At 46.9% G+C, this 27912-nt stretch overlaps 1 protein-coding gene across 1 annotated transcript in view; it reads right to left on the bottom strand.

Moving 5' to 3' along the window:
• Positions 1 to 27912, bottom strand: part of LOC130295301 (embryonic protein UVS.2-like) — a 60780-nt gene that overhangs the window by 19413 nt on the left and 13455 nt on the right. The window contains exons 2-8 of the mRNA XM_056545931.1: positions 14406 to 14433; positions 12450 to 12509; positions 10441 to 10500; positions 5648 to 5782; positions 5345 to 5462; positions 4495 to 4673; positions 2712 to 2793 (exon numbers count right to left, since the gene is read on the bottom strand). Of these exons, the coding sequence (XP_056401906.1) occupies positions 2712 to 2793; positions 4495 to 4673; positions 5345 to 5462; positions 5648 to 5782; positions 10441 to 10480 (554 nt within the window). The 5' untranslated portion in view covers positions 10481 to 10500; positions 12450 to 12509; positions 14406 to 14433. The remainder of the gene's footprint in view (positions 1 to 2711; positions 2794 to 4494; positions 4674 to 5344; positions 5463 to 5647; positions 5783 to 10440; positions 10501 to 12449; positions 12510 to 14405; positions 14434 to 27912) is intronic.

The raw sequence follows: 27912 nt of genomic DNA, 5'->3' as shown, positions 1-27912 counted from the left end.
AACATATGGTGGCAGTATGAGACAGCTTAGAGCTGGAATCAGCATGAGGAGAACATATAGTGGCAGAATGAGACAGCCTGGAGGTGGCATCAGCACAAGGAGAACATATGGTGGCAGAATGAGACAGCCTGGAAGTGGCAGCAACAGCATTAGGAGTCCTAAAAGAGATCTGCTGACAGAGTTGTGCTGTGGGTGGCAATACCAGTACCCGGTGTTGAAGGTGGGTGAAAAAAGGAGAACTGGGCATCAGATCTGTGGCATCAGGAGGGTGGCAGGATCAGAATAGTAGCTGAGGCAGGTAAGCAGAAGAAAACAGTCTTTTTTGTAAAAATGTTAGTGCACACAAGTAAGTATTGAGGATATGCATTACATAAAACTTAACTTTTAATAATATGCTTAGGATAAAATATATGGACACCCATTTTTTTTTTTATCAAACAAAAGAAAATGTGTGCAAAAAACACCATGTGCCACCTACACCACCAAGTATTGATGTGATGCAAAGACCTCTAAAAGGTAGAAGGGAACATTATAACCGGTGGGGGTAAAAACTTCCCCTGTAAGGCCCTACTCTCGCATTATAAATTCCCTTCTTGGCAAGTGTTACTCGCCCTAAAAAGAGCAGCCCCGCACAGGAACCTCTCCCTGTTTCCACCTACAAACCCAGGGTTTTTAGGTGGAAATAGGGATTGGTTCCAGTGAAAGGTGCCGAGTTCACCACTTGAAAACTGCAACTTGGACAGGAGCACATTCAGCAAAAATGTGTTGGACGAGTGGACGCATACTGTTGTCTCTTGGACATGGCTTCGCCGATGGATTGCTGGCAGAATGACTGACTCGAAGTAGGAGGAACAGTAGCATCTGGAGCAACAGAAGATGGGTATGACACAGAGCATTATCAACATCATCATCGAGTTGTGTCTGCAAGTCACTGATGTCCTCCTCAGGTTCCTCAACAGTGTCTGCTTCAGGAGCCTGAACACTTGCAACACCACCTCCCATGCCACTCTCCTCATCACTACTTGCCCGCCTAGCGGAGGAAGCAGTGTATGTCTCCTCTACTTCTTGGCTAGGCAGTAGCTGCTGACTGTCCTCTAGTAGATAATCCTCACTAAATAGTGGAGCTGAACACACAGCATAATATACTTTTGTGGGGGAGGTAACAGCATAGGACAGAGGCAAGGGGAGGACAGGAACTGCTCCCGGGCCATGTCTACTGAGGGTTGTGTCTGAGGAACCCACTGACTGTTGACTGGGGGTGTCAGATGTTACTTGTGAAGTGGATGACGGTGTTAACCAATCGATGACGGCAGATGGGTTGCTGGTCAAGACATGACCGTTAGCTGATACAGGGAGCTCAGGCCTCTTGCTAAGACTCCTGCTGCCACTCGCGCCATGTCTGCTGAGACCTTTGCCTGATGAACTTAGGCCTCTACCCCTCCTCTGTGCACGTCCTGACACTTCTCTGCCTGACATACTTAGTGCATATATGAGGGGAGTACAGTACGTTCCCCTACACTTAAAACAGTATTTGTCTACAACACCAGCAGGTATGTACTGTTGGCTGGCCTTTCACAGTATCTAGGCCCTTAAGACTTTAATGGGAACAAAATGGTACACCAGTTAGATGTATGTAAGTGGTATGCACTTATGAGGGTAGGTCAATGTGCTCCACTACGCTTAAAACAGTATTTGTCTACAACACCAGCAGGTGTGTACTTTTGGCTGGCCTTTCACAGTATCTAGGCCCTTAAGACTTTAACAGGAACAAAATAGTACACCACTTAGATGTACGTATGTGGTATGCACTTATGAGGGGAGCACAATGCTCTCCAGTATGCTTAAAACTGTATTTGTCTACAACACCAGCAGGTGTGTACTTTTGCCTGGCTTTTTACAGTATCTAGGCCTTTATGACTTTAACAGGAACAAAATGGTAAACCAATTAGATGTACGCACAGGTTACACTTAATAGAGGACAATATGCTTTTAATGTTCTGCTAAACATAACTGGCTGGCTGCTATTAGCTTTTCAGTTGTTGTACACACCAATGCTGCAGCACACAGTCGCTGTGTACTCCACCCAAAATTGCACTTTCTCTCCCAATCTCACTCCCTTCCCTATCAGTTCTTCTAGGCTGGATTTGGGCTTGAGGTGAATCGCTGCTGTAAAAAAGCTTTTCTGTGCAACACACACTACTCTCTGTCCCTTTCTCTCTGCAATAGAACGCTGATGTGACTGGGAGGTGAATTGCTGCTGTAAAAATGCTTTTCTGTGAAACACACAGCGCTGTCTGTTCCTCTCTCTCTCTGCAATAGAAGGCTGAAATGACTGGCCGCAAGATGGCTGCTGATTATATAGGGCTGTGACATCACAGGGGTGGCTGGCTGCTGATAGGCTGCATGCTGCCTTTGATTAAGGGTCAACCAGTCTACCCATCTTCCCGCCTTCCCAGGATTCCTTGCCCCATGTCCTCACATGTGAATCCGTCATTTTAGATGCCCTAGAGCCTGGACCGCACTAAATGGAGTTTAATTAAGCAATTTGCGCAATCAAATCACAGCGATATGCAAAAAATAAAAAATCCTGAAATTCGCAACGAATTCGGATTTGTCAGATTCGATTCGCTCATCCCTAAAAGACATAGAAGTGGAGGAGGGTGTACTTACCTTTTTTCATTATCGTAAATGTGTAATATATAAATTATTACCTGGGGAAATGCATCAATGAGGCATAGTCATATTCCAGGCCCAGGTTGTTGGTAGAATACTTTTGGAAATTTGACAGATATTCTGTAAAAGAAAACATACTTTATAATTTTTTTTCTTTTTTTGGTACAAATATTTATCTCTTTCTTACTTTTGATATTTATGTATTTGAAATATCCATTCAGGGATTATGGAGTTGGTTAAGGAGCTTAGAGTGGTATTTTCTGGCCGGGGGATGGGGGGGGGGGGGGGGGGGGGGAATAGACATTTAGCAACATATGATGGGTATAGGTGACAAGACTATATGCTGTCTGAAAACAAACTGAATTCATGACTTTGCATGCAACCACTGCTTTGGGTCAAGTCCTCATTGGAGCAGGGCTTCTCCTCAGGTGATATCCTGACTGGAACAGGGCTTCTCTAAAGGTGATATTCTGCCAGAGCAGGGATTCTCCTGAGGTGATATGCTGACTGAAGTGGAGCTTATCCTCTGGTGACATCATGACTGAGGCAGGGCTTATCCTCCAGTGACATCCTGATTGAGGCGGGCCTTATCCTCCAGTGACATCCTGACTGAGGCAGGGCTTATCCTCTGGTGATATCCTGACTGAGGTGGGGCTTATCCTCTGGTGATATCCTGACTGAGGCAGGGTTTATCCTCTGGTGATATCCTGACTGAGGCGGGGCTTATCCTCTGGTGATAACCTGACTGAGGCGGGGCTTATCCTCTGGTGATATCCTGACTCAGGCGGGGCTTATCCTCTGGTGATATCCTGACTGAGGCGGGGCTTATCCTCTGGTGATATCCTGACTGAGGCAGGGTTAATTCCCTGGTGATATCCTGACTGAGGCGGGGTTTATCCTCTGGTGAGAACCTGACTGAGGCAGGGCTTATCCTCCAGTGATATCCTGACTGAGGCGGGGCTTATCCTCTGGTGATATCCTGACTGAGGCGGGGCTTATCCTCTGGTGATATCCTGACTGAGGCGGGGCTTATCCTCTGGTGATATCCTGACTGAGACGGGGCTTATCCTCTGGTGATATCCTGACTGAGGCTGGGCTTATCCTCTGGTGTTATCCTGACTTAGGCGGGATTTCCCTCAGGTGATATCCTAACTGAGGTGGGGCTTATCCTCCGGTGATATCCTGACTGAGGTGGGGCTTCTTCTCCGATGATATCCTAACTCAGGTGGAACTTCTCCTAAGGTGATATCCTGACTGAGGTCGAGTTTTCCCTGATGTCATATCCTGACTTGACCCAGGCTTCTCCTCATGTGATATCCTTACTAGAGAAGAGATTTCCCGCAGATAATGTCCAGACTGCATCAGGACTTCCCCTAAGGTGGCATCTTAACTGGAGCGGGGCTTCACCAAAGGTGATATCCTGAATGAGGAGTGGCTGCCCCTCAGGTGATGTCCTGACTCGATGTCCTACCTATTGCAGGGCTTCTTATGTTCATAGCATAAAAAGATGTTTAGACTGTGGTAAGTGCCAGGGGGGCGTTACTTAGTGCCAGAGGGGCCGGGAATAGCTTACCAAATGTTTCAGAGTAAATAATAGTGGTTCTTAACCTCGCTCACTGCACCTGTTATATGCCTATGAAATGCCTGAGGTAGCTTGAAACAGGTGGCAGGTGGCAAGAAACTGCATTTAGAAATTCTGGTTAGATCCCTTTTTTTGTGTGTAAATGGTGTTCCGAGGACTAACTTGTCACCCTGATATGAATTACAGATAAAAATAATATTAAAGTTATTGCACATTTAATTTGGAAGAATTCACAATACCTGGTGCAATGTTCTTGGTTATAATGTCAACATAGTTATCACGGTCACTCCGAGAGGTTTCATGTACAAATCCAAGAGAATGGGTTAACTCGTGTTGTATGATACCTCTTAACATGCAGAAATCCGCTGATAAATACAAATTCTGAACACCTCCTATTTTTCCAATGTACGATGCACAACTGGAGGAATAAAGGCAAAAGTTGATTCCATTATTTAATCGGTCAATAAATCTATTCCCAAATACAGAGCTTGGTATATGTAAGGAGCACGTTCTGTGACACAACATTTGCAGAAAACTCCAAAATATATGCAAGGAACACATACAAGAACAGAATATACCAATCTATTTAACCCATTATAAATGTCATATATGGTTACTTTATCGAAAGGTTACGTGGATGGAGATTTCATGGTAAAACGCACAAAATGGTTCATGTAGAATGAATCATAGAGGGGAATTTATTTTTGTTGTACTCTTTTTTTTGGTTGCACACGGCCGCCTGAAGCCAGCGTTCTGAATATAATGTTTAGAACTCTGGGGTGCCGGCACAGAGATTGCAGGGGGGTTGCATTGGGGATAAGATGTCTAGGGGCAGAGTGCCCTTTTAAGCTGCTGCAAAAACTGAGCAATGCCAGGTACTCTGCTAGTCACAATATGAGGAAGACCAATGTGGGCAAGACGATGAAAACCATTCAAATTCAAGTCAAAAAGGACATTCCCATGAAATGTATGGGCAGAAGATAATATCTCAGAATACTCTCCTATGGTGGGCTCAAAGAATCCTAGTTGGGCATTGAACATTTCAAATAGGGATAAAGAAACAAGTACAATGATATAATTTAGCCCTACCCCAGTGTGGATACAATGTTTATATAATCTGTCTGTGTTGTCCTTGGAATGAACCGAACACAGGTCAAGGTCTCGAATTCCTGCATTGCCCTTAAAAACAAAGCTTGGTATTGAGAGTCTGTAATGAAAAAGATAGGCAACAGTCTGTGAGAGAACTAGATGGTGGAAAGAATATAGAAGAGTAGTGTTATATGATGGCAGGTTAGGTTTTGAGCCAAAATGTGTTATCAATTTGGCTCAAATCATATCACATATATAGTCCGAAAATAACAGTAAGGCAAAAATAAGCCAAAAATGACTTACTATAGGCAGGTGAAAGGACATAAGGCACATTGACGGTTCCAAGAGAAGACTTAGGCCAGAGGCACTCTGTACAGTTGACAGCACTGCGGCCCTTCTTCTGCATCATGTCACCTTCATGCATTGTACGGTTGCTGCCTATGTGGACCATGAGCAAGAGATTGGGTTAGATTCCACCATCATGATAACTTTCCAAAATGTATTAAAGGAGATCTGCAGCCCTAGACACTTATTGTGCGGATAGGGGATAAATCTATGGGGCCCCGGCTCCGTGTCATGCTGCGGCCGACACGCTCCCTCCATGTATCTCTATGGGAGAGGCGGAGATGCAGCATTCGTTCATCCCTGCCTCTCCCATAGGGCTGTATGGAGGGGGCTCGTCACCGACCTCAGTGAGGTTGACAACACGAGCATTATGCCGAACAGAGCCGCGGCAATGCCGGGTCCCCGTACGAGAGATCGCGGGGAGCTGCCTGCTTCTCTGGATTAGAAGTCCGGATCGCAACGGGTATCAAGAGTGAGACATGGTGCGATCTGTCCTTTAGTGCAGGTACTACAGCTCCCAGCATGGAACAGGCTCTGTTCCATGCTGGGAGTAGTAATAGTACCTAAATATTGATGAAAAAATTGCTAATAAAGTTCAAGAGTAGTTAAAATAAATCACAGTTTATAAATTACATAATTAAAATACATTAATAATAAAAGTTTTACAAAATGAATAAGAAAGTACAGTAAATTAGTTTTACAATGACATGGCTCCTTTATCCATTTTTAATATTGCATCTTTTTTTTCATTTTTTTTTTTTATGGTAACCTACGAAATTTAATTTAAAAAAAGCTGGCTCCAAAAAAAAAAAAAAAAAAACTTCTATGGGAGAAAAACGTCAAGATTTTACTGAAAAAACGCCAGAATCTTTACATGAAGTCGTTTTTCAAAATCACCCACTTAGGCCAAAATAGCAGGAAAAAAAAAAATAATAATAATAAAAAGCCAAACTGAAAAAAACACCATTGGATTAGGCATTTTGAAGTTCCCTATTGACTTGCAGCTAACAGAAAAAACGCTGCGCGGCAGAATGGTTGTTTTTTTGGGTGGAATTAGTGGAATTCCAGCCTCATAGAGTAAACTGAGCAGCAAAATCCCATTGAGATCAGTGTGATTGTGCCAAAAGTGTAAAATTATGTAGTGTGGACAAGCCACACACTGAACCCCACTTACACACAGTCCCCCAATACTAAACACTAAGTCCCATTCAAAAAATTGAAAAAGAAAAGAACTTCCTCTGTAGTATACAGCAGCTGATAAGTACTGGAAGGATTAAGATTTTTAAATAGAAGTAATTTACAAATCTGTTTAACTTTCTGGCATCAGTTGATAAAAAAAAAAAAAAAATGTTTTCCAGTAAAGTACCCCTTTAATGTAAATTTCTTTTCTCTTCAGCAGCACAAGGCTTCCACCCGTTTTAGTTTGGTTAGAAAGCTTTCCTTCATGTATGTATACCAAGAAAGGACAGAGCTTTGAGGCTCATATTATCTCAGTTAAAGGGGTACTCTGCCCCTAGACATCTTATCCCCTATCCAAAGGATAGGGGATAAGATGTCAGATCGCCGGGGTCCCGCTGCTGGGGACCCCCGGGATTGCCACTGCGGCACTGCGCTATCATTACTGCACAGAGCGAGTTCGCTCTGCGCGTAATGACAGGCAATACAGCGACCGGAGCAGCGTGACATCATGGCTCCGCCCCTCGAAATGTCACGACCCGCCCCCTCAATACGAGTCTATGGGAGGGGGCGTGGCGGTTGTCGCCCCTGCCATAGACTTGCATTAAGGGGGCAGGCCGTGATGTCACGAGGGGCGGAGCCATGACGTCACGCTGCTCTGTCCCCTGTATCGCCCGTCATTACTGCACAGAGCGAACTCGCTCTGTGCAGTAATGAGAGCGGGGTGCCACAGCGGCAATCCCGGGGGTTCCCAACAGCGGGACAACGGCGATCTGACATCTTATCCCCTATCCTTTGGATAGGGCATAAGATGTCTAGGGGCGGAGTACCCCTTTAAGAATTCTGCCTTTCCTGTTCACTTGCAAAATACAAACATAAAGATAGCTGTCTATCCAAACCCAGTAATGAAGACTTCAAGGCAAAACATTCACAATTGTAGAAAGAAGCTTGAAGTGCCTAAAATGTAGCTTTTCATAAAAAAATTTAAACTCACCAAAAGTACCGTATTTTTCGCCGTATAAGACGCACTTTTTCTTCCCCAAAACTGGGGGGGGGGGGGGGAAAGTTGGTGCATCTTATACGGCAAATACACATTAAAACCGGCGGTCCCTGCGGCCATCAACATCCGGGACCCGCGGCTAATACAGGACATCACTGATCGCGGTGATGCCCTGTATTAACCCTTCAGACACGGCGATCAAGATGACCGCCGCATCTGAAGCAAAAGTGACACTAATCCGGCTGCTCAGTTGGGCTGTTCGGGACCACCGCGGTGAAATCGCGGCATCCTGAACAGCTTACAGGACCGGGAGGGACCTTACCTGCCTCCTCGGTGTCTGCTCCGTGCCGGGATCCCCTGCATGGCCAGCGCTCTCCTTCGTCGCCATCATGTCATCGCACACGCCGTCCCATCATCCAATAGGAGCAGCGTGTGTAGCGACGTGATGGCGGCGACGGAGAGCGAGGATACCGGGCAGCAGAGACATTCCGGAGCAACGGGTACACCCTGGGGACGCAGCGACAGCGATGGAGGGCGACATCCAGGGCAGCGGTGACAGGTCCGGAGCGGCGGGGACAGTTGAGTATTACCTCCTATACCAGTGGTCTTTAACCTGCGGAACTCCAGATGTTGCAAAACTACAATTCCCAGCATGCCTGGACAGCCAACGGCTGTCCGGGCATGCTGGGAGTTGTAGTTTTGCAACATCTGGAGGTCCGCAGGTTGAAGATCACTGTCCTATACTTGACATTGTATTTGGTTCAGAATCTTTATTTTCTAGATTTTTATGCTTTAAAATTGGGTGCGTCTTATATGCCGGAGCGTCTTATATGACAAAAAATACGGTATGTGTATACCTGTGAAAAAAGAAAAACCCAAACAAAGCGCCCACTTTATACAACAGTGAGCTGGACCTCCAGGTATACTGATCAATTGAGCAATATACTAACAATGTTCTGCCATTAGCACACTGTAATGACTGCAACACCCTATAACAAAAATAACCCCACTATTAGAGTGCTGTAGAGAACCTATATAAAGGTGGAGTCAACAAAAACAATGCTTATACAGCAGTCACTCCCAAGACCTCCCAGCACGTTTCTGTGGCTATGCGACAAGCAACATCATCAGGGGAGCAAAGTGTCAAGAGAGTGTGAGCAGGCTATAATTTACATGGTGCAATTATTTAAGCAATATCTAGGACTTAAAGGGGTACTCTGCCCCTAGACATCTTATCCTCTATCGAAAGGATAGGGGATAAGATGTCAGATCACGGGGGTCCCGCCACTGGGGACCCCCGGGATCTCGGCTGCAGCACCCACCTGTTGCAGCTTCCGGAAACGCTGGTAGGCTACGGCTCCCGACCACGGTGACGTGAGATCGTGACGTCACGACTCCGCCCCCGTGTGATGTCACGCCCCCTCCCATAGACTTGCATTGAGGGGGCGGGGCGTGATGTCACGACCCCGCCCCCGTATGACGTCACGCCCGAAAGGATAGGGGATAAGACGTCGAAAGGATAGGGGATAAGATGTCAGATCGCGGGGGTCCCGCCACACCCCCTCCCATAGACTTGCATTGAGGGGGCGGGGCGTGACATCACGACCCCGCCCCCGTGTGACGTCACGCCCGAAAGGATAGGGGATAAGACGTCGAAAGGATAGGGGATAAGATGTCAGATCGCGGGGGTCTCGCCACTGGGGACCCCCGGGATCTCGGCTGCAGCACCCACCTGTTGCAGCTTCCGGAAACGCTGGTAGGCTTCGGCTCCCGACCACGGTGACGTGAGATCGTGATGTCGCGACTCCGTCCCCGTGTGACGTCACGCCCCGCCCCTTAATGCAAGTCTATGGGAGGGGGCGTGACGCCCCCTCCCATAGACTTGCATTGAGGGGGCGGGGCGTGACGTCACACGGGGTCGCGACGTCACGATCTCACGTCACCGTGGTCGGGAGGCATTAGGATGAGACCCTCCAACGCTGCCAGAAGCCGCAACAGGTGGGTGCTGCAGCTGAAATCCCATGGGACCCCCGCGATCTGATATCTTATCCCCTATCCTTTCGATAGGGGATAAGATGTCTAGGGGCGGAGTACCCCTGTAAACCTACAATTAGATGCAGTCACAAGTGGCTAGGGTCTACTGAAAAATGAAAGGCAAAGTGTTAAGCAACTAACACAGTATAAATACACCACTAAGGCTACCAAAACACCCCTATAGATAGATACGCAGAGAAACATTAGCTGCACAAAAGTCCTGCTATTTGCACAAACACCGTGGGGTAAACAGAATTAATATGTGACCTGTCGTGATACGCGGCTCCTCATGACTGATTTTCAGAAACGTCGTCCCTTTCACCTGCCGCAGCAGAACGCAAGGGACTATCCCCATGCAGGTCAGAGAAATCTGTGGTACTATAGGAAAACATCTTTACATATTCCCGTGGTCGGGTTTAACACGGATTACTTACCATGTGGCTTCTTCCATTTAAACCACCATCTGCATTTATTATTAGGGATCCTACAATTGTGACTGCAGCGGATAAAATGACAAATAATGTGTGGTCTCCTATAGTACCTTGGTTTCCTTGAGTTATTTTGCTGAAGATATCCAACATGTCATGAGATTCATTCTTTCCTGCGAACAGTTAAGGACAAAACATCAATAAAGGTAATAATAATGCCATTTTTATTGATAACGTTTTATTAGCTATAGATGAACATTTCACACAAAAAGCTAATGGAAATGGTATGCTCAGTTGAAATCCTTATTTTACTCTAGTCACAGTTTTTGGGACCTTGGACCACCACCCCCCCCCCCCCCCCCCAAACAGAGGCGTAACTTGTAGCTTCTGGGCCCCGAAGCAAAATCTGTAACAGGGCCCAATGTGACAATTATGATACTGGTCTCTTATGGGGCAGATGTGCTGCGGGTCCCCCTTAGGCACCAGGGCCCTGATACCTCTGTGCCCCCTATAGCTATACCCCTGCCCCCTCCCACAGACTTGCATTGTGAGAGTGTGACAATGACGTCACGAGGGGTATGACTGACACCCGCAACGCGAAAACGGCATTTGGACCATTTACTTCCAAACGCTGGCCAGTGGAGGACCCCTTTAAATATGGTATATTAGGGTTAAGTTGTAATGGAACTAGCTGAGTACCCGGCATTGCCAGGTTTTTCCTTCCTAATCCTTGTTGGGGAGGAAAAAAAATAACAAAGGCGGAAGCTTTTTACTTCATATCCCGTCCTCATATATTGTTGTCATATCCCAACCCCATATCCCGTCCTCCTATCCCGTCCTCCTATCCCGTCCTCCTATCCCAACCTCCTATCCCAACCTCCTATCCCATCCTCCTATCCCAACCTCCTATCCCATCCTCCTATCCCGACCTCCTATCCCGTCCTTCTATCCCGTCCTCCTATCCCGTCCTCCTATCCCGTCCTCCTATCCCGACCTCCTATCCCGTCCTTCTATCCCGTCCTTCTATCCCGTCCTCCTATCCCGTCCTCCTATCCCGTCCTCCTATCCCGTCCTCCTATCCCGTCCTCCTATCCCGTCCTCCTATCTCGACCTTATATCCCGACCTCCTATCCCGACCTCCTGTGTACCAGGTATTGAAATATCTCCAGCATTTCCCATTGATTTGCATGGGACTTTAAACAAAAACCCAGACCCTCACCAACGGGGGTAGTTAAGGGTTAAATTAACTAGCCTATATTTTAAGTGGACATATAAGTAACATGTGACCAAGTATTATCGAAATATCTCCAGACGTTTGGAAGTTATGCAGTAACATATATTTCCCATTGACTTGTATGGGACTTTAAACAAAAACCCAGACCCTGGCAAATGGGGGGTGAGTAAGGGTTAAATTACCTATCCTATGTTTGTTTTTGACATATAAGTAACATGTGTGCCAAGTTTCATGTTAATACTGTATCTTTAGCTGTTTGGACGTGATGCTGGAACATACACACACACATTGAGTTATATATATATATATAAATATATATATATATATATATATATATATATATATATATAGATTTAGGGGTCTGATCTGAATTCAAACCAATTGACTTCATCACGCTACCAGTATACCACTCCATTCTGGCTGCCAATGTCTCAGGCTATGTTTACACGGGGGAATGTCTGCACTGAAAACCTCTGTGCCCACATTCCCCTGACAGCGGAACATCCCGGCGCTAGGACCACTCGGAAATCCACCCTCTCATAGACGGCAATGCGTTTCTGTGCAGAGTCCACAGAAAGAATAGACATGCCAATTGCAGACACCAGATTTGATGTTTCTGCTATGTGAACAGGGCATCATAGACTGCCTGTCTAGTCTAGGCGTGCGCCATCACAGGCATAGACACAAATTATAATTGTCCCCCATCCTGTGGAAGTTCGGAGATGGAATCAAAAAAACTCCAAAACAAATATGGAACAGTAATAGCTACACCCAGGAGCTTTTTTAACCCTTAATAATTCCAATTGAAAAAAATTCTATGTTTTGCCTAATCTAATGGAGAAATGTAAGATTTAATCATGGGGCAAAGCTTTAAATAATAGATCTTACCTGTGTTTATTGGGGACGCTCTATTGAAGATATTTCCAAATCCCGGGAATTCATTGTTTCCTGTGGACAAAAAAAGTTATTATTTTTGTAGGCCTAACATTTACTATGGATTGATAAGACTATTTTTAGGTACATACAATAAAGATCATGGTCACCATCAACCATAAAATGACACCACTATCTAGTATAAACTATTTATACAAGTAAAGAAGTGTGCATAAAAAGTAAAAAGTACAACATTGAAACATAGAATGTGTCAGCAGAGAAGAACCATTTGGCCCATCTAGTCTGCCCAATATCCTGAACACTATGAATAGTCCTTGTCCCTATCTTGTATGATGCATGATTAAAGGGGAACTCTGCCCCTAGACATCTTATCCCCTAACCAAAGGATACTGCGTCGGAGGCTCGTGACATCATGGCCATGCCCCTCCTGATGTCACGCCACACCCCCTCAATGCAAGTCTATGGGAGGGGGTGTGGCGGCAGCCACGCCCCCTCCCATAGACTTGCGTTGAGATGGAGGGTGTGACATCATGGGGGCGTGGCCGTGACATCATGAGCCTCCGGCGTCGCATCACTAGTCATCTGGCACGGAGTGAAGTTTGCTCCGTGCATTGCATGACTGGGATGCTGCAGCATAGATCGCGGGGGGGGGGGGGGGGGGGGGGATGTCCCAGTGGCAGGACTTCCACAATCAGACATCTTATCCCCTATCTTTTTGATAGGGAATAAGATGTTTAGGGATGGAGTACTCCTTTAATCTCCTTCACTGTATTGGCAGCTACCACTTCTGCTGGAAGCCTATTCCATGCATCCACTACTCTCTCAAGGTAGATGTATAAAATGATTACTGTAACTGGGTATGACTGTGTGGGGATGCTTAATGGGGAGGAATTCTATCTTTCTCTGGTTCCTCAACCTGTTTCACTCTTCTCGACAAGTTTTGTAGAGTCATCAGAACATAAAAAAAAAACATAAAGCACACCCAGAGTACGCCTAGAAAAATGATCAGAGCACAAATAAGTACTTAAAAAGTTCACTTGTTGTATAATTATAATCCAGTAACCAAATAGTTGGATCAAAAATATAAACAAATATTGGGTTAATACACCCTTACATAAAGATCAGCAAATAGTGGGTTAATGGAGCTATTATTTGACGCCCACTAGAACGCTCACAGGTACAGACTGGATGCCACATAAATCTATAGTCATCAATGTCTATTTTCTGTGACAATCACTGTTCATATACTCCCAAACTATATAAATGAGGTTTTCCAGTGAAAACAACTTTGTCCCTTTCTACAGGATGGAGGACATGTTTCCATTGGGGGGTCTGACCACTTGGATCCCCCACAATCCATATATTTCTATGGGAGCGACGAAGATACCTGAGTACAACACTCGGGCATCTCCTGAACCAGCTATTGATGTTGCACCCCTTGCACCCTGACCCCTGATTTTAGCCTTTGACCTTTCATAGGTGTTCTGACTTTGTGCCTGATGTTCTCTTTTTACTTTTGACCTTGGCTCTGACATTGACTATCCGTTTGGATCTGATTCTGTCCCCGACAAACCTTTCAGTTAAAGACCCAGCTAACTGACACTACTTTTCTCCCCTTTTCCCTTAGTGGGTACTTGTGTAGGTTTGACTATGCCATCCTGTGCTTCTACTCCTTTCCTGGCCCCTGGCAGACAAGACCACCCAGCCATCAGGCAGGCTCGAGGGAAGAACACAAGAGGACCTAAGACTCTCCTACCCAAGGACGGCTAATTACGGGATGGAATGTCAAGGGCTGGGGGTAATGAGGCTGGGACAAAAACCAACATTACAGTTGGTTAATAAATACATTTCATAACTTACAAATACAATATATATATATATATATATATATATATATATATATATATAAAATAATTGACCCTCTAATAAAAAGTATGCGCCTTTACTTACCATTACTGACTTTCTTTGTAACAGGTTCCTGCAAAATGTTGATAGTGAAACGTTAATGTTAAAATTATTTATTAGTTGCCTATTTTAGAAATTCTCAAATTTAAGGATAAGAATGTATCTATGGTAAAAATGTCTTACTATCCCGGGGGACTAAACCATTTTTTTTTTTTTTTTGTACAGGCGAAAGGAGTGCTCCCTTGTTTTTTGAAGGGGTTTTACCTGAAAAAGTTTTTACCCATATTTCTTGTTTCCCTTCTTATTTTAGTACCCATGCTGTGCATGATTGGATGTCGCTCTTATCTGAGAGGTCGACGGTTACGCCCCCTCCCCCCCCACATCCCCATACAGTTCTATGGGAGAGGCAAGAGCGCTGCCTCCCTGTCTCTACCATAGAGTTACATGGAGGAGGCATGACGTCACGCTGCGGCCATCACGCCTCCAGTATGGAAGAGCCACGGCAGATCGGTGGTCCCAGCTTTTGGACCCCCCACGATCAAACACTTATCTCCTATCCTGTGCATAAAGGATAAGTGTTTTCCCCTGCAGATATCCTTTATGTATAAATGGTGTAAAATGGTAAGTGAATGGAAGGTAATACATGATCAGTAGAGTCTTACCGGTTGGGATGGTAATGGTATACTGTTGCCAAAACAAATCACACAGGCCAAGAGAACCACCGGGATTCTCATATCCATATTGCTCTTAGTTTTTTTTTGCTTCTTTTGCTGTTTTCTCCTGGTTTGAGCCTTTAGAATACAACTTGCCGCATTCTTGCATTGCTTATAAAGCCCGTCCAGACTATGTGCTAACCAATCAGGGGCTACAATGGATATTCTCAGAAGAGACAAAAAAATGAAATTGATCCTGTACTTTCCCTAAAGTTGTCTTTATTATTATGTCAGAGTAAGTTAAGGTATATAAACTAAGATGTCTAAGGGAAGAGTTTTTCTCCATGCAGAAACTTTCCCAACTGATTTGTTTTCCTACTTGTTACGCCGAGCGCTCCGGGTCCCCGCTCCTCCCCGGAGCGCTCGCTACACTTCCCTCACTGCAGCGCCCCGGTCGGTTCCACGGACCCGGGGCGCTGCGTTACTACCTCCGGCCGGGATGCGATTCGCGATGCGGGTAGCGCCCGCTCGCGATGCGCACCCCGGCTCCCGTACCTTACTCGCTCCCCGTCAGTTCTGTCCCGGCGCGCGCGGCCCCGCTCCCTAGGGCGCGCGCGCGCCGGGTCTTTGCGATTTAAAGGGCCACTGCACCGCTGATTGGTGCAGTGGTTCCAATTAGTGTTTACACCTGTGCACTTCCCTATATCACCTCACTTCCCCTTCACTCCCTCGCCGGATCTTGTTGCCCTAGTGCCAGTGAAAGCGTTCCTTGTGTGTTCCTTGCCTGTGATTCCAGACCTTCTGCCGTTGCCCCTGACTACGATCCTTGCTGCCTGCCCCGACCTTCTGCTACGTCCGACCTTGCTTCTGTCTACTCCCTTGTACCGCGCCTATCTTCAGCAGCCAGAGAGGTTGAGCCGTTGCTAGGGGATACGACCTGGTCACTACCGCCGCAGCAAGACCATCCCGCTTTGCGGCGGGCTCTGGTGAAAACCAGTAGTGACTTAGAACCGATCCTCTAGCACGGTCCACGCCAATCCCTCTCTGGCACAGAGGATCCACTACCTGCCAGCCGGCATCGTGACAGTAGATCCGGCCATGGATCCCGCTGAAGTTCCTCTGCCAGTTGTCGCTGACCTCACCACGGTGGTCGCCCAGCAGTCACAACAGATTGCGCAACAAGGCCAACAGCTGTCTCAACTGACTGTTATGCTACAACAGTTACTACCACAGCTCCAGCAATCATCTCCTCCGCCAGCTCCTGTACCTCCTCCGCAGCGAGTGGCCGCTTCTGGAATACGACTATCCTTGCCGGATAAATTTGATGGGGACTCTAAGTTTTGCCGTGGCTTTCTTTCCCAATGTTCATTACACTTGGAGATGATGTCGGACCAGTTCCCCACTGAAAGGTCTAAGGTGGCTTTCGTAGTCAGCCTGCTGTCTGGAAAAGCCCTGGCTTGGGCCACACCGCTCTGGGACCGCAATGACCCCGTCACTGCCTCTGTACACTCCTTCTTCTCGGAAATTCGAAGTGTCTTTGAGGAACCTGCCCGAGCCTCTTCTGCTGAGACTGCCCTGTTGAACCTGGTCCAGGGTAATTCTTCCGTTGGCGAGTATGCCGTACAGTTCCGTACCCTTGCTTCAGAATTATCCTGGAATAATGAGGCACTCTGCGCGACCTTTAAAAAAGGCCTATCCAGCAACATTAAAGATGTTCTGGCCGCACGAGAAATCCCTGCTAACCTACATGAACTCATCCATCTTGCCACTCGCATTGACATGCGTTTTTCCGAACGGCGTCAGGAGCTCCGCCAGGATATGGACTCTGTTCGCACGAGGCGTTTCTTCTCCCCGGCTCCTCTCTCCTCTGGTCCCCTGCAATCTGTTCCTGTGCCTCCCGCCGTGGAGGCTATGCAGGTCGACCGGTCTCGCCTGACACCCCAAGAGAGGACACGACGCCGCATGGAGAATCTCTGCCTGTACTGTGCTAGTACCGAACACTTCCTGAAGGATTGTCCTATCCGTCCTCCCCGCCTGGAAAGACGTCCGCTGACTCCGCACAAAGGTGAGACAGTCCTTGATGTCTACTCTGCTTCTCCACGTCTTACTGTGCCTGTGCGGATGTCTGCCTCTGCCTTCTCCTTCTCTGCTGTGGCCTTCTTGGACTCTGGATCTGCAGGAAATTTCATCTTAGCCTCCCTCGTCAACAGGTTCAACATCCCGGTGACCAGTCTCGCCAGACCCCTCTACATCAATTGTGTAAACAATGAAAGATTGGACTGTACTATACGTTTCCGCACGGAGCCCCTTCTAATGTGCATCGGATCTCATCACGAGAGGATTGAACTGTTGGTTCTCCCCAATTGCACTTCTGAAATCCTTCTTGGACTTCCCTGGCTTCAACTCCATTCCCCAATCCTGGATTGGTCCACTGGGGAGATCAAGAGTTGGGGGCCCTCTTGTTCCAAGGACTGCTTAAAACCGGTTCCCAGTAAACCCTGCCGTGTCCCTGTGCTTCCTCATGTAACCGGTCTCCCTAAGGCCTATATGGACTTTGCGGACGTTTTTTGCAAAAAACAAGCTGAGACTCTACCTCCTCACAGGCCTTATGATTGTCCCATTGACCTCCTCCCGGGCACTACTCCACCCCGGGGCAGAATCTATCCTCTGTCCGTCCCAGAGACTCTTGCCATGTCTGAATACGTCCAAGAAAATTTAAAAAAGGGCTTTATCCGTAAATCCTCCTCTCCTGCCGGAGCCGGATTTTTCTTTGTGTCCAAAAAAGATGGCTCTCTACGTCCTTGCATTGACTACCGCGGTCTTAATAAAATCACGGTTAAGAACCGCTACCCCCTACCCCTCATCTCTGAACTCTTTGATCGTCTCCAAGGTGCCCATATTTTTACCAAACTGGACTTAAGAGGTGCTTATAATCTCATCCGCATCAGAGAGGGGGATGAATGGAAAACGGCATTTAACACCAGAGATGGACACTTTGAGTATCTGGTCATGCCCTTTGGTCTATGCAACGCCCCTGCCGTCTTCCAAGACTTTGTTAATGAAATTTTTCGTGATCTACTATACTCCTGTGTTGTTGTATATCTGGACGATATCCTGATTTTTTCTGCCAATCTTGAAGAACACCGCCAGCATGTCCGTATGGTTCTTCAGAGACTTCGTGATAATCAACTCTATGCCAAAATAGAGAAATGTCTGTTTGAATGCCAATCTCTTCCTTTTCTAGGATACTTGGTCTCTGGCCAGGGACTACAAATGGACCCAGATAAACTCTCTGCCGTCTTAGATTGGCCACGCCCCTCCGGACTCCGTGCCATCCAACGTTTTTTGGGGTTCGCCAATTATTACAGGCAATTTATTCCACATTTTTCTACCATTGTGGCTCCTATTGTGGCTTTAACAAAAAAAAATGCCGATCCCAAGTCTTGGCCTCCTCAAGCGGAAGACGCCTTTAAACGACTCAAGTCTGCCTTTTCTTCGGCTCCCGTGCTCTCCAGACCTGACCCATCTAAACCCTTCCTATTGGAGGTTGATGCCTCCTCAGTGGGAGCTGGAGCTGTCCTTCTACAAAAAAACTCTTCCGGGCATGCTGTTACTTGTGGTTTTTTTTCCAGGACCTTCTCTCCGGCGGAGAGGAACTACTCCATCGGGGATCGAGAGCTTCTAGCCATTAAATTAGCACTTGAGGAATGGAGGCATCTGCTGGAGGGATCAAGATTTCCAGTTATTATTTACACCGATCACAAGAACCTCTCCTACCTCCAGTCTGCCCAACGGCTGAATCCTCGTCAGGCCAGGTGGTCTCTGTTCTTTGCCCGATTTAATTTTGAAATTCACTTTCGGCCTGCTGATAAAAACATTAGGGCCGATGCTCTCTCTCGTTCCTCAGATGCCTCTGAAATTGAACTCTCTCCTCAACACATCATTCCTCCTGACTGCCTGATTTCCACTTCTCCAGCCTCCATCAGGCAAACTCCTCCAGGAAAGACCTTTGTTTCTCCACGCCAACGCCTTGGGATCCTCAAATGGGGTCACTCCTCCCATCTCGCAGGTCATGCGGGCATCAAGAAATCTGTGCAACTCATCTCTCGCTTCTATTGGTGGCCGACTCTAGAGACTGATGTGGTGGACTTTGTGCGAGCCTGCACTATCTGTGCCCGGGATAAGACTCCTCGCCAGAAGCCCGCTGGTTTTCTTCATCCTCTACCTGTCCCCGAACAACCTTGGTCTCTGATTGGTATGGATTTTATTACTGACTTACCCCCATCCCATGGCAACACTGTTATTTGGGTGGTCGTTGATCGATTCTCCAAAATGGCACATTTCATCCCTCTTCCTGGTCTTCCTTCAGCGCCTCAGTTGGCTAAACAATTTTTTGTACACATTTTTCGTCTTCACGGGTTGCCTACACAGATCGTCTCGGATAGAGGCGTCCAATTTGTGTCTAAATTCTGGAGGGCTCTCTGTAAACAACTCAAGATTAAATTAAATTTTTCTTCTGCATACCATCCTCAATCCAATGGACAAGTAGAGAGAATTAACCAGATCTTGGGTGACTATTTACGACATTTTGTTTCCTCCCGCCAGGATGACTGGGCAGATCTTCTACCTTGGGCCGAATTCTCGTATAATTTCAGAATCTCTGAATCTTCCTCCAAATCTCCGTTTTTCGTGGTGTACGGCCGTCACCCTCTTCCCCCCCTCCCTACCCCCTTGCCCTCTGGTCTGCCCGCTGTGGATGAAATTTCTCGTGATCTTTCCACCATATGGAAAGAGACCCAAAATTCTCTCTTACAGGCTTCTTCTCGCATGAAGAGATTCGCAGATAAGAAAAGAAGAGCTCCTCCCATTTTTTCCCCTGGAGACAAGGTATGGCTCTCCGCTAAATATGTCCGTTTCCGTGTCCCGAGCTATAAGTTGGGACCACGCTATCTTGGTCCTTTTAAAGTTTTGTGTCAAATTAATCCTGTCTCTTACAAACTTCTTCTTCCTCCTTCTCTTCGTATCCCTAATGCCTTTCACGTCTCTCTTCTTAAACCTCTCATCCTCAACCGTTTTTCTCCTAAATCTGTTCCTCCCACTCCTGTTTCCGGCTCCTCGGACATCTTCTCTGTCAAAGAGATTTTGGCCTCTAAAAAGGTCAGGGGAAGAACTTTTTTTTTAGTGGATTGGGAGGGTTGTGGTCCAGAAGAGAGGTCCTGGGAACCTGAGGACAATATCCTGGACAAAAGTCTGATCCTCAGGTTCTCAGGCCCCAAGAAGAGGGGGAGACCCAAGGGGGGGGGGTACTGTTACGCCGAGCGCTCCGGGTCCCCGCTCCTCCCCGGAGCGCTCGCTACACTTCCCTCACTGCAGCGCCCCGGTCGGTTCCACGGACCCGGGGCGCTGCGTTACTACCTCCGGCCGGGATGCGATTCGCGATGCGGGTAGCGCCCGCTCGCGATGCGCACCCCGGCTCCCGTACCTTACTCGCTCCCCGTCAGTTCTGTCCCGGCGCGCGCGGCCCCGCTCCCTAGGGCGCGCGCGCGCCGGGTCTTTGCGATTTAAAGGGCCACTGCACCGCTGATTGGTGCAGTGGTTCCAATTAGTGTTTACACCTGTGCACTTCCCTATATCACCTCACTTCCCCTTCACTCCCTCGCCGGATCTTGTTGCCCTAGTGCCAGTGAAAGCGTTCCTTGTGTGTTCCTTGCCTGTGATTCCAGACCTTCTGCCGTTGCCCCTGACTACGATCCTTGCTGCCTGCCCCGACCTTCTGCTACGTCCGACCTTGCTTCTGTCTACTCCCTTGTACCGCGCCTATCTTCAGCAGCCAGAGAGGTTGAGCCGTTGCTAGGGGATACGACCTGGTCACTACCGCCGCAGCAAGACCATCCCGCTTTGCGGCGGGCTCTGGTGAAAACCAGTAGTGACTTAGAACCGATCCTCTAGCACGGTCCACGCCAATCCCTCTCTGGCACAGAGGATCCACTACCTGCCAGCCGGCATCGTGACACTACTTCTGTAATTCTATATTTTCTATTGTAAGATATATTACATTGTTATTTCCTGATCCATTATTATCTTTTGATTTAAATGTAAAATAAGATATTTCCTTGAAGAGATGGAATGTTTTACATATGTGAAATTTTCACGCACAATAGGATGAAATAAGAAGTTTGGAATAAAATATATTTGCTTAGCACAGTGTGAAATGAGCCTAACACCCACATAGTGAGGACTGGGTTCTGCAGCAAGCACTACAAGATCTCCAGCAAAATTAATTTAATTTTGGACAATTTACTCCTAATTCAGGATCCAAAGTACCAATTGAATGGTATTTGGCTCCACCTTGTTTCCACCTACACATGGACATAAGTCTCACTGACCTCGGTACATACCCTCAGAGGTTTCCAATGTCTGTTTACTCAACACAGTCCTCTAACCTTGGAGAAACCTGCTCAAACTTGGCAAAACCATCTGTTAGAGTTGAGTGAGCCACCGGAGTTCCCTTTTAATTAGCGCTGCTAGGCAGCACTAGTGAACTCTTTTGGGGGGGGGGGGGGGTGTATACATTACAGACATTTATATTGCTGTATAATGTATACCGTGAAGAGAGTAATACTTTCCATCTTGTCACTGGTCTAGGTCTCTTCTTGTGTACCTCAGCCAGCCCCTTGTAAAGTCATCACTGGAGGTGGGATTACACATGAAGAGGGTCTGCAGCGCTAATTAACTCCTTCCCTGCTGGGCCAGTGCATAGTGCTCAGCTCAGCAAGATGTTACATTACACCAACGGATTTGCTAGTTTACTGTGACAAAACAGTTAAGTTGTGTTGTGCAGCAATGCAAACACTTTACGAAGTTCTGCGAGCCAAACTTTCGGAAAGCTCCTGTGATGACTGGTTCTGCCAGAACCCGTAGGATTAATGCTTTCTAGCCCTGTTGTTATTTTGTTGCTGGGACTACGCCTCAGTGCTTCTGGGTGTGGTTTAGCTTGCTGAACCAATTAGAATCCTCCTGCTAGCTCAGGGGTCTGCAACCTTTACGACAAAAAGAGCCACTTGGACCCGTTTCCGAAGGAAAAAAAAAAATGGGAGCCGCAAAACCATTGTGACATTTAAAACAAATATAACACTGCATATATTGTTTCTTACCTTAATGCTATATATACAGGATCGTGAAGTCAGCTGTCAATCTGAAGAAAAAAAGGACTTTCACTTAACAATGTAAAATATATTTTTGCAAATTAATAGCTAATTAAAATATTTAATTTACCTGGTTAATGGGACTGCTGGAGGGGGGGGGGGGTGTTGCTGGTGGATGATGAGGGTCCTACTCAGGCCTGTCTTTAATGTGGAGCAAAAGGGGCAGCTGCAACAGCTGGAGGCACCCTGATTGGGAAACAGAGCACTTCCCCCTACCCTGGGGCTCTTTAGCTGTTGCAAAACTACAACTCCCAGCATACCCGGATAGCCAAAGGCTGTTCGGGCATGCTGGGAGTTGTAGTTTTGCAACAGCTGGAGGCAGTCTGATAGGGAAACAATGTAGAGCACCTTCCCCTACCCTGGGGCTCTTTAGCTGTTGCAAAACTACAACTCCCAGCATGCCTGGATAGCCAAAGGCAACAGCTGGAGGCACTCTGATTGTAATTTCCCCCCCCAGCCAATTTAATTCTCCCCTGATCCATTTGTGCCCTGATTAGAGGGGGAGGAGAATCTCAATGAAAATACCACAGGGGGATCAGGGGGGTTCAATTTAAACCCCCCTGGGCAGGTCTTGACCCTACTACATGATCCTGGGCCAGCCATACATTTACCTAATTACCCCTGGTGGTTCCCCCGCCCACAGTCACTCATTAAAATCTCCCCCCCCCCCGAGTCCCCCGGCCCCTCATGATAACCCGGCCCTTCATTTTGTCACCCGCTCGCCACTCCCTTACCGGCCGCCATGCTGCCCAGACTGGGTACCGCTATCCACAGCCTCTGTGGCGTCAGCAGCGGAGGGCTGCCCCTTCAGTGACGTAAGACGTACTCCTGCGCGGAGGAGGACGTCGTCACTGACATCAGGCCCGGACCCAGGGGCTGCCAGCGGAGTCTCAGACCGGAGCGGAGTCGTGGCAAAGGTTTGAAAGAGCCGCATGCGTGCACAGGGATATATAAGGAAGTCTTTACCTTGCCTGTGAAAGTTCTTGTAACTGTAACTAGCAATCTCAGTACTTATACTGTAATCTGGTTCTGTGACTTTTTGGCTTGGCTATTGACCACTCTTTGGCTCTGTTATTGTACTCCGCTCCCTCCTGGCTTTGACTCGGCTCAATGACTTCACATTCAGTGTGTGTGTTTAGGTTTATTTATGTAAGTTTTGTGTGCCTCCAGCTGTTTCCCAACCTTTGTCAGTTTTTGTAGTTTATTGTTTTGACCTGAGACTGTCCCTCACTGAATCAGAAAGGGACCGGCACTGTGGTTGTGGACCCGCTGTGTAGAGTGGGTACGCAAGTAGGCAAAGACAGAGGGAGTGGGCGAGATCAGGGCTGCACTCTATCCCTGCCCGACATGACAGCTCCCTCAAGTCTACTCCTAGTGCTAATGCTTAAATGGACGCTGTCAGATACAAACACTTTTGATATGTTGTAAAGTATGCAAAACCAATAGGTTTTGCATTGGCTTTCATTAGAAGTTTTTCAGTAGTTCATACTCAAAAAGCCAGTCAAACAACTGGCCCCCTGCCTGCTTGGACACATACTAGTCCTGCTGTGTCCATGCATCATCACCTATGTCATGGACACTTCCTTGATTGACAGCTGTGAGTGCAGGGGATAAGTGCAGGCCCCGTACGGGAGATCGTGGGGGGCCCCAGCAGTCGGACCCCCCGCGATCTGAAACTTATCCCCTATCCTTAGGATAGGGGATAACATTTTCAATCCCGTAAGATATTACTGACACAAATCCTCAGATCATTGTAAGATATCAAGTTGTGTCTTCTCTTTGGAATGTAAACTGCCCAAGGCACAGGTTAACACTTCACAGATGTTTAGGCTCTTGGGTTTTCCCCAGTGTTGTAATCTAGTATAATGTGATGATATCCTATTCATACAACCATCAGAAAGTACAATAACCTTAAAGAGGTAATGTTACATTTTTTCTTGTCAATTGTCTTTTTTATTATAAAACACATATTACAGAGAGAGAGAAAGAATAAAAGCTAAAATGGAAAGATGCAAATGGAATCTTAGTTGACAATATGAAATGCAAATTATTTCCTTGTCTGGATAATTTGATGGAATCTGAATGCAGTACAGCGTGTTATTTCATGAAATAATGTTTAGAATTAACAGAAAAGATGGAGTGTATTAAAGGGGTATTCAAGGGAAAACCTTTTTTTTATTATTATTTTTTATATCAACTGGCTCCAGAAAGTTAAACAGATTTGTAAATTACTTCTATTAAAAAATATTAATCCTTACAATAATTATCAGCTGCTGAAGTTGAGTTGTTCTTTTCTGTCTGGCAACTGTGCTCTCTGCTTACATCTCTGCTTGTCTTGGGAGCTGCACAGAGTAGAAGAGGTTTGCTATGAGGAGTTTCTTCTACTCTGGACCGTTCCCGAGACAGGTGTCATCAGTAGTGTTGCCCGCGAATATTCGCAATTCGAATATTATTCGCGAATATCGCATATTCGCGAATTCGCGAATTTCGCGAATATAGCGCTATATATTCGTAATTACGAATATTCTTTTTTTTTTATTTTTTCTTCACAGTACACATCACAGTGATCATCCCTCTCTGCTTCCAGCTTGTGTGGTGTAAAGAAGGCTGTAATACTACTGTGTGAGACTGGCGTGCGATAATTCGCATATACGAAAATTAGCATATGCTAATTTTCGCATATGCGAATTTTCGCGTGTGTTAGTTTTGTGTATGCTAATATTCACATATGTTAATTTTCGGATACGCGAATTTACGCATATGCGAAAATAAAACGAGAATATAACGAATATGCGAATATTCGCGAATATATGTCCATATATTCGCGAATATTCGCGAATTCGAATATGGCCTATGCCGCTCAACACTAGTCATCAGAGAGCACTTAGACAGAAAAGAACAACTCAATTTCAGCAGCTCATAAGTTCTAAAAGGATTAAGATTTTTTAATAGAACTAATTTACAAATCTGTTTAACTTTCTGGAGCCAGATCTTTTTTTGCCTAAGTACCCACTGGCAGCCCATTTCCAAAATGTTGTACCCCCCATATTAGTGATATGTTTGTAATTAATATAGTTGCAAATTGTGCTTTTCTTTACTTCATATGCTCTCCTTAGCACCCCTGCAACCTGGGCCAGATGAAGGCTGCCGGGAAGACGGAGCACTTCATTATGATGCCCCCCCCCCGACAGGCCCCCCCACAGTCCCCCTTCCCTTCCACTGAGTGGAACAGGAGTCAGGCCCCCGATAAAATAAGATGGGCTGCATGGTCTAAAATTACTTCACTCTTTCCAGCTGTTGCAAAGCTACGACACCCAATATGTCTGGAGATCTTCAGGCATTATAGGAGTTGTAGTTTTGTAACAGCTAGAGCCTCAAATTGGGGTACAGGGTAAAAGCGCCACTCATAATCCTCCCCTGCTCATTGCTCCCCCCTCCTCCTGCCTTTTCTATTTTTCATATTTCCTTACCTGGCCGCGCTCGGCAGGCTCAGGTGATGCGTCGGGCCTCGTGGGCTGTGACGAGTGACGTCTTCTGCGGCTCCTCTGCACGGCGTCAGGGACGTCACTCATCATTTCCTGCAGCGCTGGGGTGTAATGAAGAAAACTGTGCCCTGTAGCGGCCGCAGCTGCAGGAAATGATGAGTGACGTCCCTGATGCCGTGCAGAGGAGCTGCAGGAGACGTCACTCGTCACATCCCACAAGACCCGACGCATCACCTGAGCCTGCCGAGCGCGGCCAGGTAAGGAAATATAAAAAACAGAAAAAGCAGGAGGAGTCCGGGCCCACAGGAGCCGATGCTAGTCACTGTTTTAAAATGCCCCCCCCCCCGATCCGCCACTGAGCAGCCCGCAGGGACGTCCCGAATGTGATGGGGCCCCCTGCGGACACGGGGCCCGGAGCAGGTGCTCCAGGAGCACCAATGATGATCCGGCCCTGCCTGCAACTCTCCTTATGTCCCTAGGGCTCCTGATTCACAGGACATATCTTCTCTGATTGGGTCATTTACTTTTCCTTTTCGTTACTATCCGGTCCAGACCACCCATTAAGATTTCTCTCCACCCATTAAGAATCGTCTCCACTGTACCTGCCAAACCAACATTTTAGACTCCTTTCTCCAACACTATGCCCACCACAGTAATAGTGCCGGTTTGTAGTTAAGCCACCTCTGTGCCCCCCGCCCCCCCCCCAAAAAAAAAAGTTTTAGGCTCCCATACTGCCCCATATAGTAGTGAGCTGCCCTCAAATATTAGTAGGCATCCTCTGTGCCACCATATAGTTGTAGGCTCCCATACTGCTTCCATATAGTAGTAGGTGGCCACCACACTGCCCCCTATACAGTAGTTGGCCCCCACACTGCCCCATATACAGTAGTTTAAGGCAACCACCATGTTCACCATGTTCTGTAATTGTAGGCCCACTATGTGTCGCCATACAGTAGTTGGCCTCCTCACTTCCCCCATATAGTTGAAGGCCTCTATACTGCTCCGCTTTAGTGGTCCATTGCTCCTCTGGTCTGGGGACCTACTGCTATGGCCCATTGCAGTAGGTTCCCCCCTCCCAGTGTCTGTAGCAGCCTAGTGCCTGCATTTCTTCTCCGCTGTCTTCCTGCTCTGTTCCTCTCAATAGCGATGTCCCCTAGTACCAGCAGCATCTCCTCACTTTTGCATCCTCTGCCACTTAAAGATCAGACAGCATGGGCCTCGGATAGGGGATAAGATGTCTCGCCGCTGTAGACCCCCGCGATCTCGGCACCCCAAACATCCGGTGCATGGAGCAAACTCCGCTCTGTGCCAGATGATTGGCGATGCGGGGTAGAGGCTCGTGACGTCAAGGTCATGCCCCCTCAATGCAAGTCTATGGAAGGGGGCGCTAGTCATCCGGCACAGAGCGCTGCCCCCAACGCTCTAAATCGAAAGCCGGGTGCAGCAGGGAGATCATGGGGGTCCTTTGGATAGGGGATAAGATGTCTAGGGACAGAGTACCCCTTTAAGAATATCTCTTAAATTTGCTCCATTCAGCTTTCCCTCAACCTTGACTAGTCTATCTGTCCCATCTAAAAAAACACCCAACAGCATGATGCTGACCCCACAATGCTTCACTGTAAGGATGGTATTGGACAGGGGATGAGAAGTGCGTGGTTTTCTTTAAGCGAGATGTTTAGAACTGAGGCCAAAAACTTCAATCTTGAATTCATCAGACCAAAGAATTTTGTTTGCACAGTCTGAGTGTCAGACTGTTGCAAAACTACAACTCCCAGCATGCCCGGACAGCCAACGGCAAAATTGGGTGCGTCCTATAGGGCGAAAAATATGGTAAGTGACCAACTCATCTCTGGAATAAGTCTATTGAACCTTATTTACAGAGTCATTCAGACAAGCTATAGTGATGAGCGGCACATGCCATATTTGAATTCGCGATATTTCGCGAACATAGGGACGAATATTCTTCCTATATTTGCAAAATTCGCATATTCAATATATTCGCTGTTATATTCACTTTGCATAAAAGCGCATGCGCAAATGCGCATGTGCATGCGGATAACTATGTACCTATCTATGCTATTTATCTATTTATATTATCTATCTATATTATCTATCTATCTCCTAATATTCATGGTCTATACAGAAGTGATAATGGGTCTATGATATTTTTCATTTTGAATATTGTCATTTCATATTTGCGAATATGGTC

Source organism: Hyla sarda, chromosome 11 (assembly GCF_029499605.1).
Source record: "Hyla sarda isolate aHylSar1 chromosome 11, aHylSar1.hap1, whole genome shotgun sequence".
Classification (NCBI taxonomy): domain Eukaryota; kingdom Metazoa; phylum Chordata; class Amphibia; order Anura; family Hylidae; genus Hyla; species Hyla sarda.
This window is presented reverse-complemented; position numbering and strand designations above follow the sequence as displayed.